Source organism: Micropterus salmoides, unplaced genomic scaffold, assembly GCF_014851395.1.
Source record: "Micropterus salmoides isolate LMB-PRFRI ecotype aquatic unplaced genomic scaffold, ASM1485139v1 Ms_hic_scaffold_16, whole genome shotgun sequence".
In the NCBI taxonomy this organism is placed as follows: Eukaryota; Metazoa; Chordata; class Actinopteri; order Centrarchiformes; family Centrarchidae; genus Micropterus; species Micropterus salmoides.
Genome location: NW_024040707.1, coordinates 12,016,793 through 12,033,430, shown reverse-complemented (window position 1 = coordinate 12,033,430; position 16,638 = coordinate 12,016,793). Strand labels below are relative to the sequence as shown.

Sequence of the window (16,638 nt, the reverse complement as noted above, 5' to 3'; positions counted from 1 at the left end):
AATCGTGAAATACTGCAATAAAAGTATATCTTGAACACTCGACACTATGAACATGGCACACCAAAGAATCCCTTTCCAATCCAGTGACATTTCTACTAAGGTGACTAATCTTTTGGTTGTGAATTTTCTCAAGAATTACAAGAAAACAAGGTTAAAACTGAAGTGTCATTACATCATGACTGCAGGCTGCTACAGTTGTCTTTGTCATAGAAAAAAATACTTTATCCAAAATATATTTTAGTACATAAGTTACATCTGTAACCAGGTTAGAAGTCCAATTTGCTCTGATAACTCCCCCAAGTCTGTCAAAAATAATCGCTTTCCCAGTGATATTTGGATGTTCAACCAATCAACCACCCACCCTCTTTTTGGAAGAAAAAAAAAAAAAAAAGGCACTTTGTAAGGGTAAAAAAATAAAAACACAAATCAAATGTCATTTAAGAAAAAAGGCATTTAAATGATTCTTGAACAGTTTATTAGAAAGATGTAGACAATAAAAAAAGAATTTCCACTGTAATTCAACATTTGTCTCCCCTTACATTTTATTGACAGTGCAAATATAATTTGGTCATTACACGGCGCCTAACGTTCCGACACTTCCTCACCAACAAGGGAGGATCATTCTAGATGAACAAACGGAAAGAACCCGGAGGATAGCAATAAACCACATAATGCTGAGGCCCAAACAAGCTTCAAGCCTCAATATCTGTTGTAAAACATTTCACCTTGCTTCTGCAGTCTAACACAAGTGTACATGTTAGGTGGGTATGGAGAGAATAGCTGTTAAGATACTAAATATGTTGAATTCACTCATATTACTATGGTAGGCAATGAAAAGATACTAATTCATTCAGATTATTAAGGTAGGTGATGAATTGTGAAGATGCAAATACTTCTGCAATGCTTTCAGAATATTCCAATCTTACAAACATTAAACAAAAAGTGAAGGGGAAACGTGTAAGCTGGAAGGTTAAGCTACAGAAACAGAAGACTGGCTTCCTGGATATCTAATTCACGGCACATGGAAGGCTTTAGAGGAACCCAATGAATAAATGCACATAATTCTTTGTCTTCTTAAATCATGAGATCAACTACACTGGTCGACTAACTTTAAACCACAACATTGGGAATGGGCGGGGCCAAATCATTTTAAACCACAATTCCTCTGAAAACAAATTGTAAATCTCATAACATGTATTGCTCAGTTGAGGACAATGATACAGCTTTTCCAACAAATGTGTGCTTACTTGTAATATTTAACAGTAAAACAAGATACCCAAAAGGTGCAGTACAGCAAATGGAAGTGGAGATAGCTGCTCTGTACAATACCATGCATATCAACCTTCATGGACTGATCGGTCAAGAGTTTGGAGCTGAGGCTATGGATTTAAATATGGCTACTGACTCATATGTACATGTTTGTCACTGCCTTCAATTTCAAGATATACATTTGTTATGATTCCTCTTGCCCTCTGTTCTTCCATTTTTCTTTCCAGAGTCTTACAGTCTTCTATTCCAAATCTGGCATTTCTGAAAGTGAAAGTGGACAGAAATAATATTAAACCCCACATCAGAACAAGCTTGTGATCAAAAATTGTGGCCGTTATAATACAGTCAAGGGTCATAACTACTTACTCTCATCATCACTATCTGCAGACTCATCCTAAAAAGACAAGAAAGGGAGATAAGGTTGAAAAATGTTGACATAACATCATCTGCGTTATTGGTTCAACAAGAGTTCACTACAATTAGACGACAGCCATAACCCCTTCTGACACTGATCTGTCCATCTGTCATTTTTTAATTTAAGCTTAAAGATTAGAAAAAAAGTGAAAGAAACAAACAAAAAAAAAAAGGATTCTTACATCATCTGCACCGTCTAGATCAGGTAGGTCGTCCTCGCCTCCCATGTTGTTCATCATCTGTAAAATTAAACCAAAGTACTCGTTATTACGACGAGAAGACAACAAATCTGAGCACTCAAAAGCAGGACCGTGGTGACAAATCTTTTGAATTTATCTCAGTTTAAGTTTGGTTCATATACCAATCCAATAAGTCCAGATTGTAGACAGAATGATTCAATTATAGGTAGAATGACGAGGCAGGTCGGTGCCTTTGAGAAGCTGGCTATGTTGGTCAGTTTCTCTCTTTATAGAACTGTATAGTTAAATTTTTCCACAGCATTTAATAAGTATAATAACTGGCAAATATTGTATACAGGGTAAGTGTGCAATATTTTATTTCCTTTTTATATTCTATATATAAAAAAAAATTGGGTCTCTTTATCATTAGATTTTATTAAATGAGTGATCAGTGTTTCCCACAGGATCTGAAGAAACTATGGTGGGTGTGCCTCAGACGCTGTTGGGGGGTCGGAAGAAAATGTTTCTAAATTTTAAAGTTAAATGCATTAATTTGGTGCAAAATTAAATGTACACTTGTAAACAATGTTGTGCTCTAATAAATTATTTAACCATAAACCTATTGTATTGCTATAAATAGTGATTAAACGGCAACAAAAGTCAACAAATTCATTTTTTCCCCCCAAAAAACCCTAAATCAAAGAATAAAAATCTAAGTAACTTCCCTAACATTTTATTGTTGTTTTGCTTTTAATGGACACGTAATATGTTTTATACTTTCTGTGAATATGATCCAATTAATCTTATTTCCATAGCCTACTGTATAGACACTTTATTTTGAAAACCAAACGTTGTCACATGTGTCTTTGCGCTAAAGTCATCAAGTCTGACCCAGTTTGATAAATAATGTTGACCTGCTAACCTGCCTGTCAGCTCGCTCTGGGCCGTTACAGTGGATTTAGCATAAAGACTTGAATACGTGTGCACTCCAAATGTAGGCGCAGCGAGCTCAACCGCCGTCACACAAACGAGTGACAGAAACAGCCCGTAAACGTTACCGTAGTTAACGTTACCTCAAAAGAAAAGTGGTTGTCTTGAGTCGGATGCCATGTTCATTTTAAGACTATGGTTCATTTTAAGACTATGGCGGGCCGCCATGGTCTCATTAATTAATGGGAAAAATGCTGCTGAAAGCAATTATAAATTACTTCACCCATCCTAATAAATGCACAGCGCTTACATCTGAGAATTGATCAAAGTTGCCCATCTCCTCATCAGAGTCCTCCTCCCAGTCTTTCCAGTTGTTGAAATCAACGCTGAGCCAACTCAGCTGTGAAAACACAAAATCAAGGTTTCTTTTAGTGATCTGATGCATTTTAACAATCTCAATTATGACATTCTAACATGCAACAATTAACTGTATCAAACCATTAAATGTAAATATGTCAAAGGTGTGATACACACTGGCCTTTATGTTCGACTGCGTTTGTGTTCAACTGACCTTAGCCTTTTCTTTTGTTAGCCTCGGCCACGGCTTCCCTGGCTGCGCTTTTCGTAAATACAACAACACTGAACGATCTGTACGTTTATGTTTGGATTCCTGCATTGAGACAGAAAGAAAATAAAGAAATATGTGGTCAATTTCAGTCTGCATTTTGTACGATGAAATGTGGTCTAAATGTTCTAAAGCAACGTAACTTACATTTTCATCAATGGCTTCAAAAAGGTCTATTTCATTCTCATGTTTGACATTGTCAGTTCCTCCAACACAACTGTGGGGGGGGGACAACAGACAAGTTACTCACCAAAAATTCACAATAAGAGTGGAACCGACAACAATAAATTTAACATCAAATTGATGATTAAATACAACTTGGGGTCTTTCTATACTAAAACATACCTGAAACCACACTTTGTTTTGTCAAAATTGATTTTAACATCTTTGCTGTCTGCTACACAGAACTCTATAAATACGGAGTCCCTCCTGTCGTACCACTTGGCAGTTGCTGGATGCCTGTGAAGAAACGGAGGACATCAAAATATCAACACATGTAAACAGTCTGTTATAGAACTAAAGGTGTAATTAGTTTTCTAGACAAATGAGGAGCCAGTTGTAATTCACCATCAAAGTACAACTCTTGGTAGCTTTAGACAGAGCTTTAAACAAAATGTTAAGATCCAGTTAAAAACAAAAATTATGACAATTCCTAACCTTTCCTCTGTTGTATAACCGCACAGCTCATCAAACCTACAACTTGCATACTAAATACATAATACAGGTCACCAGTGCTGGTGACAGATGTCTTCAGGCACAACAGCCTGTCATCAAAAAGCCTGTGTATCAGGTTGCTACGCAGTATCCAGTTACACAGTGCGCCCCTTAACAAGAAGCCTCAAAAGTGAAACATACTCAAAACAAGAAAAGTTAAATTAACACGATGTTTTGGATGGGTTCAGCTCAGCTTTCCTTGTAAATGCTGAATATTGCTGCAATACTTTTACCTTGTAGCTGCAAAGGTTATTATCATGCTCAATTCACTTTTTTTTTTTTTTTTTTAAATCAAATGCTCCACCATCACATTTTTTTATTATTAGTGCTCCATCAAATAATTAGTGATGTTAAATTCAAATGTTACCCACTAATATGGTAAATTCGGAGATCAGCCTAACTTTACAGGCTGAACTTGATTAGAAGAGATGAGGAGAGTCCATGTTATATGTTAAATTATGAGATTAATACAAACTTGACTTCCAGTGCAGACAGATTTCAGTAGTTTCAACTAATCTATAACAACTCATTGGCCTCCGTTTATTGATTAATTTTTTTTAAGTAACCTACAAGAGTGGTGGCGATTTCTTCATCAGCATGTTTACTGACGCTACTCGTATTGCTTTGAACCGATGGCCTTATTATCAAAATCCTCTTACAAATCATCGTGGAACAACCAAGGCAGTGTGTAACGTTATGATAGCTAGCGTTAAATACAAATGTTGACTAGCTAAACGTTTTAAACTTTGCAATCAAGCCACTGCCTATTGCTTGGTTTGGCTTTGCATTTAACATACAGGCCTCGGGTTTTATTTATAATAATGAAATCATGACTTCTGGCTCAGACCTGATGCTAATTCAATGATAGCAGCCGTTCAATGAACACCCTGCTAGCCAAGCTAACAACGCTGACGTTAGCCGCTACGTTAGTTAAGCCATGCGGTGCGTCTGACCCATACCATGGCCAAAGGTAGCCGTGTTTTCAGAAAATACTGGGACACCGGGTCTGCTGTATTAACTGCGATGGTACAATGTGTTCTTTTACCCTGTCTGTAAGATTCCAGCTAGGCAGCAAGTTGGCGTTAGCTCACAGTTCACTGAGGCAAGGCCAACCTCCCGCCTTTGAAAAAGCATGTTGTCACACGGCTAACGTTAGCTAGCTAGCTAAGCATGTTGGTCTATCGCACTTTCCCTCCGTTGTACCCTTCCCACAACTTACATGTCTTGGCGTTAAGTGAGCTTATTTTTTGCAGATAAAACAGCCCGGTGAAAAGGATGGTAAAGCCTGCAAAAAAACGAATACTGTCCGCACACAACCGCTGCAAACGCCTCTAGCCTGCGGACTACACTCCAGATACTCTTGCGTATCCCGGGATGAGAATGACACAGTAGTGACGCAGTTGGAGCGTACTAGACGTTTCTAGAGCTTTTAGCTGCGGGTGGAGCAGGCGGCGTGTAGGCTAATCTGCTGTGGACAAACTTTAATGTGATTTGCTATGGTCTCCTCTACCACCCAGTATGATCACAAGTCACCTCATCCGATTTACAGATGAAACTGTTAGGATTTCAGGTTAGTACGGTTGGAAGAAAATATACATATTTACTACTACTACTAATAATAATAACGCATTAATAATAATAAAAATACTGTTCCATAATATTTTTTGTACTTTTTTGTCAAAGTGCATTAAGAAGGGCGTTACAAACAAAACATATTTTAAATAATTACAAAAATAGAAGAGAAAAATAATCATGATGGTACATGCCACTTATCAATAATCATGAAAATAAACTAAGCTTATTTCATCATCGGTTAATCTCTACAGTAATCTGTTTTTTTCTCGATTAATCATTTGTGAAAATAGTGAAAACGCTTCCTCACAATTCCCCAAAACCCAAACTGACATATTCAAATGCGTTGTTTTGTCCAACTAATAGTACACAAGCCTAAGAAAATAAAATCATATAAATATCAGCAATATTTATAAAATACCTGCAGATGAACCGGTCAGTTGATAAAAACAAATAATTTCAGCTCAATTGAGCTACCTGTAGCAGCAAAAAAACAAACAAACAAAAAAAAACAGTACTATAGTGATTTTTTGTGAAGTGAGATCCAATGAGAATAGAAATGTACTGGTTCATGAATGGGAATTTAACAGCTTTCCCTCTATTTGTCTTTGGTGAATAAGTGTTCCCTTTAAGTTGTTAAACATCTCTCTAGACATCTTTTAATACAAAAATTTGAGTCTCATGTGGGGGAGGTCCACAAAAAAGTTCAATAACCTACTTATAAATCCTTACATTTATATCTATTCCTTCTCCATCAGACCTAAAATGTCTCTTACTTCATTGAAGAGTTCATTCTCAGTGTATGTGCACTGGATTGGCTTCCAAACTAGCTGTGAGAGACTTTCCCCTTTCAGCAGTTTAATGTGAAGCCTTAATCTTGTCCTCTCACTGCTCAATCTGGTAACATTTTTATTATGTACCTATTTCTAATTAAAATGTTCCTGTTTAAACTCCATCCTTCATCTCTTTAAAACCACGGTTTTTTTTCTTATTTAAGTTATTTATTGCCAACATGTGTCCAGACGCAAACAAGGACATACTGTGAAAACCCTACAGATCAATCTTGCAAACCTGTACCTTCTCCAGAGAGGGCAGGTTTTGAAGCGGTCCTGGCACACCCATAGGTGTTTTCAGTTATTCTGATTGGGTAGAAGTTAAATGGTGCCGTGGTGGGACTTTGATGGAAGTCACTACACTCCATTTTCTGATAGTTGTAAGAATCACATACAAGCTGGCCCGTCCCAACAACTGCAACAACACATGAAGCAGTAACTGGCCTAAACATGTTATATTACTTGTGTGACTGTCAGATGGACCTTTAGAGGTTGTCTGCTTATGATGCAGTTAAACATTATAATGGATGTCCACGCAATGTCCCTTATTTCTGAGCCTTGGCATATTTGAGTCTTGACAAATTGGGAGTCAGTGCAGCAGGTCATCATTAAAAAGAATTAACTTTTGAACAAGCTACTTCAGGTGCAAAGTAAAAACATACATTTACTCAAATACTACTTAAAAAGGGGACCTATGGAGTTCTTTCATAAACAAAAGTTACATTCATCTCAGTTAAATATTCTTTTTACTCCACTACATGTATCAACAGCTATAATTACTACTAGATATTGACGCTGACCCCATAAGTAAAATTTCTTAGTTTTTTGATAGCCTTAATGTTTATAGTTGTTATTAAATTGTGCATAAATGTGAGAGTGTGGGTAGCTGTGCTCCATTTATTCATTCATTATTTTAATCTCTTGCAACACCTGCCTGTACTTTTGCACTGAATCCCAACTCTGGAATTACTAGAAATATACATTTGCACTTTTTAAAAACTAAACATTTAACCACTGCCATACATGCACTTTGTTTTTATACCCTGTAACACACACTGAACTGTGCTATCCATGAATTTTGCTATACAAAAAAAGTTACCTTGCCAACTTTTCATATTAGGATTTACCAAACCTATTACAAAATACAACACATTCAGAAATAAAGCAGTGGTTTTCATTCCAAACCTTTTTTGGCTTGATAGATGGATAGAAAAAAAGTCTAGTTGGGGCCCTTTTGTCACAGTTCAGATCACTGTGACTTGTACCAGTACCAACAAAGTCCAAAGAGGTCAAAATATAATATTGCACGCAAAACAAAGAAAACAATCCATCTTCTTTCATACCTCACAATCATCAAGACCTGTGCAATTTATGTATTTAAAAAAAAAAAATTATATTTCTAGTAATTTGTAGTTGGGATTGCAACAACAACAACAAGCCCCCAATTTCCCAATAAAGTGCAAAAACATCAACTTCATTTTATCAAGCCACAACTTTATTTCCATCTTGGGTATAAATTGTATAAACGAGCTTAGATTAAATCAGCAACCTTTCTTCAACCCTTTGTTTCCAGGGTCCCATTACATTGTCAACTCCTGCCAAGGACACAAAAAAAGGTTTGTTAGTAAATGTGTTAACAAGTTTATCCCACAATTTAAAGAATTCCTCTCTTCTCAGGACAGAAATGTTGGCTTCAGTATACTCAGAAGAACGAAAGTCACTGTGTTAATCATCACTGAAGAGCTCTCCGTTCACATTTATCTACAGAAACCATTTAAAATGGTCTGCTGAATGGAATATACTGCTATTAGAAAAAAGGTTTTGGAAATCTTACCATAATAGCATTGACAATGTCATTGTTGTTGTTTTTCAGGGCGCGTACAGCCTTCGCCCGTGACACGTTGGCTTGTGACATGACGAGTTCAATGTCCTTGACCTCAACTCCGGTCTCGTCAACCTATAAAAATAACAGGGGGATTTATGTCTCATATAAGTAAACAATGTGTGTATATTTGTAAGGTTCCTTCAGACTGTGGAATAAAACCGCATCTTACCTCTTCTTCTTCGCTCTCCTCCTGTACTGTTGGCGTCTGTGTGTTTTCCTGGATGTTTGATACAGCTTCTCCCTGTACCTTGAATTTTTCTGCAGCAGCCAGCTGGGCTTGCTGGGAAAGATCTTCGATCTGGGGCACAAAGAGTTAAAAAAGCAATCAATAAATTATCATTTGGGCAGAAAATTTTCATCTGGGAATATTTTGACCACCCCCATGCTATCATTAGCTGAGTCTTCAAATGGGAGAATTCTGCAGCTTTATAAAAAGCTGAAACGAGAAAACGAAAAAGTAAGGACACTAGTAAAGTTGCTGGCTACATACCTTAGCTTCACCGAAGACGATGTATGTGTCTGATGCGGGGCTCTTGTAGACGTCTGGTTTGGTAATGACAAACAGGATGTTCTTTGACTTGCGAATGGTGACCCTGGTGACCCCAGTTACCTGCCTGAGACCCAGCTTTGACATCGCCTGCAAGAAACAAGTCATTTTACAATGTTTGACCATTACAATAAAAGCAGAAAAGTGGCAAATACCTTAATGAAAGACTTTCCGATCATTACCTTTCGTGCTTTCTTTTCACTGCGGCTCTGTTTGGCTTTGCTGACAGGTTCTTCATCTATTTCAGCAGCTGCTGCAAGCTATTGGAGACAGAATAGTCATCCACATTTTATGTCAACAAGACAATGTACACCAAGGAATAATTAGTGTTTGAATATAAACCGATACAAAATTGTAATGCTAGTCACTGTGTAAATACTTTCTCTTCTCAGGACAGAAAGGCTGGCTTCAGTAGACTCAGAAGAACGAAAGTCACTGTGTTAATCATCATAGAAGAGTGAGGGACAAACAACCGCTACAAATGTTCGTTTAGGTTCACGTCAGTGGACACAACATTCAAGCCCAGACTGAACCCTCACCTGAGCCTGCTGTGTCTGTGACTGTGCAGAGTCCTGTTCTTCCAGCTCAGGGACTGAGTCATCACTGTCCGACTCCGTGCCAGATCCTATAGAAACCACCAACAGAAAAGTTCTGTTAGTACATGCCTATTGCATTTATGTTATCTTGCAAGTTAATATGTAAATATTCTGCATAAAACCTGTGGAATGAAAATGGGTGGGTTAGTAGTGATCCAAAACAGTATGTTCGTTGTTACCTCAGATGAAACACCCACCTAACATGTAAAGTTTCATGTAAACATGTAGCTTAACAAGAACTGTAATAACCATTAACTTAGTTAATGTCTTAAGATCTGTGATTAGAGCTATTTATCAAATCTAAAACTACTGCATATTTCAAGTATGCTGAAAACAATACCCTCCTATCCAATACCACATTTACAGAATGTCACTAGACAAACTAAATAAAAACCAGCCATTAGACATCACACGGTCGCACAATTGAAACAGCACAACATGGCTGACAGTCAACAGCAGAACTCGCAGGAGCCTCCAGAACAACTAGGTAGCCTCTTTGAACAAGGACAGTTTAAAATTTAAAGCAAGGCTAATATATATTTCACAACCTTGGCTTTTTAAGAGAACAATGTATCTAAGCATCTGAGCAGTTCCCAGAATGCAGTGATATTTGGAAAAACAAAGCACAAAGAGAAAGAAGAAAATACCCTTGTCGTTCTTGATCACAGGCTCCACTTTGGCTGGGGTTTTAGCAGGTGTGGGGGCAGGTTTGGGTGAGATGGGTTCAGAAGGAGTTGTACCGATTACCTCAACCGCGGGTTTTACAGGGGCAGGCGCTGCAACTGCCTCAGCAAATGTGAGTTTACGGGGAGCTGGGGCAAGAACAGCAGGCTCAACTGGAGCAGGTTTTAAGGGCACAGGTGAAGGCTCAACTGCTGCTTTGACAAGCTTGGCAGCCTCAGCAGGTTCTGCCTTGACCTCAACCAATTTGGCCTCAGTAACTGGCTCAGCAACCTTCACAGGGACCAGCTTGGTCAACTCAGTGGGAGCTGGTTTAAGTTCAGCAGCTGGCTTGACAACCTTAACAGGAGCAGCCTTAACCGCTGCATCTGACTTTGCAACCTGAGGAGGAGCAGCTTTAGTTTCTTCAACTTGTTTAACAACCTCAGCAGCAGGTTTGGGCTCAGCAGCTGGCTTAGCAGCCTTAATGGGGGCAGGTTTGGGCTCAGCAGCTGGCTTAGCAGCCTTAATGGGGGCAGGTTTGGGCTCAGCAGCTGGCTTAGCAGCCTTAATGGGGGCAGGTTTGGGCTCAGCAGCTGGCTTAGCAGCCTCACCTGGGGCAGGTTTGGGCTCAGCAGCTGGCTTAGCAGCCTCACTGGCCTCAGCAGCTGGCTTAGCAGCCTTAATGAGTGCAGGTTTGGGCTCAGCAGCCTCACATGGAGCAGGTTTGCCCTTAGCAATTGATTTAGGAACACCAACAGGGGCAGGTTTGTCCTTGACAGATGGCTTAGCAGGCTCAACAGGAGCAGGTTTGCTTGGGGGTGCCACCATAGCACCTTCAACTTTGGCTGAGGCTGCTGGTTTAGCAGTTTCAATGCGAGTTGGTTTGGCAGCCTCAACAGCTACAGCTGAGGCTACTTTAGCACTTTCAGCAGGAGCAGATTTTACTGTGGCTGCTGCTTTGGCAACCTTAACAGGCACAGACTTGGGCTTAATATCCATCTCAGATTTGGGTGCTGCCTTAGGAACCTCAACAGGGGCAATCTCTGCATGTCCAGCAGGGGGTACACTTACTGGCATTTTGACTGGCTTCTCAGGTGGGATAAGTGGAGGAAGATCATCATCAGCTACAGTAACAGGCGCAGCTTTTGATGAACTGGTCTTAACCTCAACTGAGCCAGAAGCAAGAGTATTTGAAAATGAAACTGGAGCTGCCACAGCAGGCTTTGAAGTAACTTTGAAAGCAGCTGGGGCTTCAACAGGCTTTGCAGCAGCTGGCGAGGGTTTGTTTGGCTCAACCGGGGCAGGCTGGGCAGGTTTAGCTTCAACTATAGTTTGCTTGGGGTTAGCCTCCACTGGTTTTTCATTTGCTGCTGTGACCTTGCATTCCACAGGGGCAGGAACAGGCACAAATGCCTCTCCTTTCTTAGCTTTTCCTTGTTTCCCAGCCTTGACAACTTTTGGGGTGAAGCGGTTAGCCTGACTAGCAGAAGAGCTGCCAGGTGAGGATGCGAGGGGAGACAGCGCAGGTGACAGGTGGGTAGAGGAGGAAGTAGATTTCGGTGAGGTGGGAGAAGAGGAAGAGGCAGACATAGAAGAGCGTTTCCTTCTGCCAGGGACAGCCTTTGGGGCAGAGGAACCCTGCGCACTCTTGGCATCTTTGTCTTTGGGCTTTGCAGGGCCAGAAGCTGCCTGAGCTGGGGCAGGAGGGGTAGCTGAATAGAAAAACATTCTTTAACATTTTTGGACGAGAAGGGAATGTCTTACTCATGCAGGTTAGAAGACGCAATCTCCTTGCTTATGGTTAGGAAAAGGACACACCTGTCTAAGTTTGTTTGAGTTTGATGCCAATTTCCACTCAAATGCACAGTACATACTACTTCCACACAGAAAACCGCATTCTATATTTAGTCAAGATGCACTTAGGACAAAACTGAAAATAATTTTTTTGCAATGCACATGACCGCACTTGCAGATAGCAAGGGCTATGCTTGATATTATTATACTTGTTAGACAATAACATGAATAAATGCTACCTAATAGCAAGTGCATAAATGCACCCACTACTACACCACTGAGCTGGGCCTTCAAAGCAGAGATGACCGACACTTGCAATTTAAATGCAGGTACAATTAGGTATTTCCTCTGACATTTCTAAATCAAAATGTATGATAATGAATCCAAACAAAGCAGTTCCCGGCCATATGTAATGGAAGAGAAATAACAAGTCATAACCCACCCTGACAAACTAAGTAACCACTAATTAACAGGAGGGAGGAGAGTGGCCTTTAGCCAACTTTCTCACACTGAAAAATATCACTGGGCCTATACTGCATACTTTAAGGAAAACATTAAACCTTTGTTCATTTGAACTTGTACCACTCATGCTGCAAGGAAATATGCCGAACCAAATCAACATGGTGTATTCAAAAGATTGGGACATGTAGGGAGTTGGATAGCACCTGCTTTTCACAATGGATAAACCAACCTGACAGGTGGCGAGTGGAAAGAGGTGGGCCTTCACATTTGGAGGTCCCCTTAGACTGAATGGCCTTTGAGAGAAGCTTTACAGGTTCTTCCTTGTCAGGATTTTCATTTTGGGTAGCCACGTCAACATTCGTATCACCAGGCAATACTACATCTTGAGCTGCCTCCAGGCAAAGAACCCCCTGGTCTTCTACCACAGCCTTTGCCTTCTCATCTTTACCGTTTACACAGACATCTTCAGGAGCACATGGCTTTGGATCTTGTGGAATGTTTTCTGCAACTGCACCGGGCTCATCTCTAGATGCTTTTGCTTCCACGGGAATCTGCTCAACCTCTTTGCTGGCTTCTTCAGTAACAACTGCCTCCTGACTTTGTGCCTCTTTAGCTGGAGATTTATCCACGAGTGGCCCTTCTGAGGAAGCAATGGTAGTCTCAGCACAAGGCACAGACTCTTCATGAACTGGCAAATCAGCTGAAGCCACTGCTTGGTCAGCAGTCGCCTCTTGCTGTGAGACAGGTGTTGCTACCGACCCAATCTCTTCCGTTTGCTTGGTAACTTCTTGAGTTGCAGCTACACCATTTGGTTGATCACCAGGATCAGAGGTTTCTGGAGGATTCTCCAGAGGGACTGCCTTGCTCACTGTAGGAACAGGAGGGGCAGAGGAATGATATACTCCTGCAGCTGATAAAGGAAAATCAACAGGAGTAAAAGAGGGGGGGAAGGAAAATCACGGTAGTTGTTCGGGGAGCAATTTACTTCAACACAAATGCTAAGAGCTTCGTGAATATGCTGTGAAGTGAAAAAGAAATTGGGCGGCACACATCAACAGAAATGATGACTTCGTGAAAAGCTCGGCGACGTGGATCTGGCTCTTGTTTGCCAACATAAAAAGAGGGGGGTTGCTGAGTACATTTAAAAAAATTAAAAAAGTCCCGTGTTCCAAACTCCATGCAGTGAGTGTTAGATACCGGTATGTGCCAGAAGACCTCCTTTACGCCATGAAAAGCAGACAATGCATGAAAATAACCTTTTAACTCAATTAACTAACTAAAACCCTGAATTAATTAGACAGCTCAGTATGTGTACAAGTAGTTAAACATCCAAAATCATTTTACATTACCTTTCTAAATGCCTTAATGACCCAACGCTTTCTCTTATTTTTAGTAGTGTTCGGTACTGACCCATCTTGAGTCGAAGCTGCCATCAACATTCACCCCTTCCATTGTCATTAAGCAAACACATTTAGCTTAGCGAGGCATCCTTCCCTCTCAAATGTCATTTGAACTGCTCTGTTGAGTCTTTTGTTGTCTTTGCACAAATAATGTTAAATTTAAAAAAAGTGTACAAAATTACCACTGCTAGCACCATGACTTTACATGGCTGAACAGAATGTATAATATCAGCCTCTGCGTATTTTGACAAGCACAATCAACCTCTACTCTGGCTGTACAAATCAAACCACAATCAAATTTCTGTACTGCTCAAGATAGCTAAACTACAGTTCCAGTGTAAATAGATCTGTGTCAATGAAGTTGTCAAACAGATTTTACAAATATGTCAGCTGCAAATTAATAAAGTGGACTGTCAAAATGCCAAATGAGAACTGAGGACCACATTTTGAGGCAACTAGATTTTGAAGCAATTAGTTAAAACTTCTTAAGTGGTGAGGACTGTTACGAGCTCATCTTATAACTGCAGCTATGTGGTACTCACTACATATTATGCTAACAAGCCCAACTGATGTAAACAGACTTAAGGATTGCTCTTCATCCTTTTTTGTAAGTACTACAGAACAGTCAAAACTCCTTTTGTGAGTTGAATGTACAAAGTTATGGACTACAGGTGGCTTTATTGGAGTCTCCTTCATGTGGTACACACTATCGTCAGAAAACAAATTCAAAACAAATATACTGTAATTTGATGACAGCTTCTAACAACATGTTCTATGCAGTACATGTCACTAAATCACCTTGGTATTTTACATTTAGTTGCAGATGGATAGCTACTACTGACTGATGAATTAGCCTGTTAGCTCTTTCTCTGGTGCTGGCTGTGTTTGATCAGTTGGTTTAAAAATTCCTGCCTCACCCCTGAGCAAACACCACCACCCACTTGTAGACATTTTCAAGAGGAAAACACTGGAGGGGCAAACTGGTGAAAAATGAAGCACAAAAATGAATAAAAGCATGTGTAATACGCAATTGTAGAATTACACACTGTTTTTCCTCCATAACCCTTGCTGATACAACACAGTAACACATACATCCAGGATAATCAACTAATATGGACACCAGACAATTACTTTATTAACCAATTATCGTGTTTTGGGACCTAAGATCACCATGCACAATATGTGCTGACTTTCAAAATGTCCATTATTATTAAAACTATATTTTGGTGCCAGCATATCAATTCTTATGAAACTTACAAGTGTTGAACACATTTATTAGCCTTAAAATGAATAGCTAAAAAAGAAACAACGATTCAACAATAAGACTTAAGGTCAGGCTAAAATAAATATGCAACAATGATCTGTGCCATCACTAGCAAGGCTGCTTTCAAGCTACACAAAGTGAGTTTAAGGCATTTCATGTGCACAAAACCACACTGAACACCATGCATTGTGTGCTGAATCCAGTTGTCAGTGCAAGTAGCCACACACCATTGTGAGTTTGTGTAAAAAAAACAGAGGTCCTGGATTACTCTTTTCAGGCCAAGCCAAGAAATATCACCACTGTTAATCCTCTCAACGACCCTTACAAATGTCCCAACACATGGCTGGTGACAGTAACGATCACCTGTTACATCAACTCAGTGTCCAGCCAGCTGAGTTAAGTTAACTCGCTGAACCAAATAATCATCCCTTCATGCAAAATTGTTCCTCTACTCAGCAAAACAACCTCGCACAGACGGCTATTTGTTCATCATGTCACATGGTCTTTGAGTTCCAGGACCCCGTTGTTAAGTATGCAGTATTACATGCATGTTTAGAGAAGCTAAAGTATACGAACCAGTCTCCACTTGAGGCGGCTGCATCTCCTGCTCGGTGACTGGGACCGTTTCTGTGGCTTCACCAGGCATGGTTGCTGGTGAGGAAAGAGAAGGTTTGTTAGCTTAAACAAAGTCTTTTAATAACGTCTAAACTTACTGGTTTAAAACGTGTATGTAAGGAACTACAGATAGCTTAGCGGATCTGTAACGTTGGCGCGGACTAGTTAGCCAGTTCAAACACTTGACTTGTAGAGTTAATACATTGGTTGAAAAAGTGTCTGAGCCCATGCTTTAACTTGTAGGCTCAGTATGCAACTTAACGTACTCTCCATTGAAATGGCATTTAGCTAACGTTAGCGTCGGTTTGCTAACTGGTTCTGTCAACCTCAAAAGCGGACTTCAACGACAAGCAGTTAAGTCTACCATGAGTTTCTCCCCCAATATGAAGTGATAAAGTGACCAGCTAGTTGTCACACAAATCAGCAAATCATATCTCTTGTCAAACTGCGGCCCTGACAAGGCTGCTAGGAAACTGGTAGTCATGATGTTCCCCCATTTTGATCAGGTAATCAGAGGTACAACGGCACGTTTATCACTGACCAGAGGGTCGTAAGAGGAAAAATGAACTATGAATCTGATGACCCTACTTTACTTTAACACATGATTCTGTTAATATAGACGGGGAAGTGTGAAAAATGGCTGGATGACATTGGATTATTAGCGGAGACACTCACCGACTCGGGACGCTATATCCAAGATGGCTGTAAGAGAGAACTTCTGACCCCGCTGTCACGGTAATATCCGGTTTAGAGAAGGGATTTCTTCTTCCGGGTTATTTAAAGGCACATCCACATCACATACAGCTACCTACATAGTTTTTTCATTTTGACTTCTGGAAATAACATATTACCAAAGTGCTTCAGTACAAGTGAGTA

General features: G+C 40.0%; 3 protein-coding genes and 2 non-coding genes across 5 annotated transcripts; all 5 read right to left on the bottom strand.

Moving 5' to 3' along the window:
- Window positions 1-458: 458 nt before the first annotated feature.
- LOC119905295 (prostaglandin E synthase 3-like) lies at window positions 459-5,519 on the bottom strand. Its single transcript, XM_038722163.1, has 8 exons — window positions 5,351-5,519; window positions 3,763-3,876; window positions 3,565-3,634; window positions 3,364-3,462; window positions 3,103-3,192; window positions 1,866-1,922; window positions 1,636-1,663; window positions 459-1,530 (listed from the first exon to the last, which is right to left on the bottom strand). Coding segments are annotated over exons 1-8 (480 nt in total). The 5' UTR covers window positions 5,353-5,519; the 3' UTR covers window positions 459-1,510.
- A 2,490-nt stretch (window positions 5,520-8,009) lies between these two features.
- LOC119905294 (nascent polypeptide-associated complex subunit alpha) lies at window positions 8,010-16,525 on the bottom strand. Its single transcript, XM_038722161.1, has 8 exons — window positions 16,438-16,525; window positions 15,724-15,798; window positions 9,508-9,593; window positions 9,151-9,228; window positions 8,912-9,058; window positions 8,591-8,719; window positions 8,371-8,493; window positions 8,010-8,131 (listed from the first exon to the last, which is right to left on the bottom strand). Exons 2-8 carry the CDS (start codon window positions 15,791-15,793, stop codon window positions 8,117-8,119), a joined length of 648 nt encoding a protein of 215 aa, XP_038578089.1. The 5' UTR covers window positions 15,794-15,798; window positions 16,438-16,525; the 3' UTR covers window positions 8,010-8,116.
- Window positions 8,205-8,278, bottom strand: LOC119906300. Its single transcript, XR_005444967.1, has one exon. It is a non-coding gene; the product is annotated as a small nucleolar RNA SNORD59 (small nucleolar RNA).
- LOC119906301 lies at window positions 9,352-9,425 on the bottom strand. The gene has a single exon (XR_005444968.1). It is a non-coding gene; the product is annotated as a small nucleolar RNA SNORD59 (small nucleolar RNA).
- LOC119905277 (proteoglycan 4-like) lies at window positions 9,600-12,706 on the bottom strand. Its single transcript, XM_038722138.1, has one exon. The coding sequence runs from the start codon at window positions 11,953-11,955 to the stop codon at window positions 10,048-10,050; it is 1,908 nt and encodes a 635-aa protein (XP_038578066.1). The 5' UTR covers window positions 11,956-12,706; the 3' UTR covers window positions 9,600-10,047.
- Window positions 16,526-16,638: the final 113 nt, after the last annotated feature.

Bases quoted from the DNA above. Each gene is read 5' to 3' on its own strand.
- LOC119905294 (XM_038722161.1), bottom strand. From the start codon at position 15,793: ATGCCTGGTGAAGCCACAGAAACGGTCCCAGTCACCGAGCAGGAGATG. The intron at 9,229-9,507 runs GTGAGGGTTCAG...TGTCTCCAATAG, and splicing joins CACAGACACAGCAGGCTCAG to CTTGCAGCAGCTGCTGAAAT. The intron at 8,494-8,590 runs GTAAGATGCGGT...TTATTTTTATAG, and splicing joins AGGAGAGCGAAGAAGAAGAG to GTTGACGAGACCGGAGTTGA.
- LOC119905277 (XM_038722138.1), bottom strand. From the start codon at position 11,955: ATGTTTTTCTATTCAGCTACCCCTCCTGCCCCAGCTCAGGCAGCTTCT.
- LOC119905295 (XM_038722163.1), bottom strand. The intron at 3,635-3,762 runs GTATGTTTTAGT...CCCCCCCCACAG, and splicing joins AAAACAAAGTGTGGTTTCAG to TTGTGTTGGAGGAACTGACA. The intron at 1,664-1,865 runs GTAAGAATCCTT...TTGTCTTTTTAG, and splicing joins ATCTAGACGGTGCAGATGAT to GATGAGTCTGCAGATAGTGA.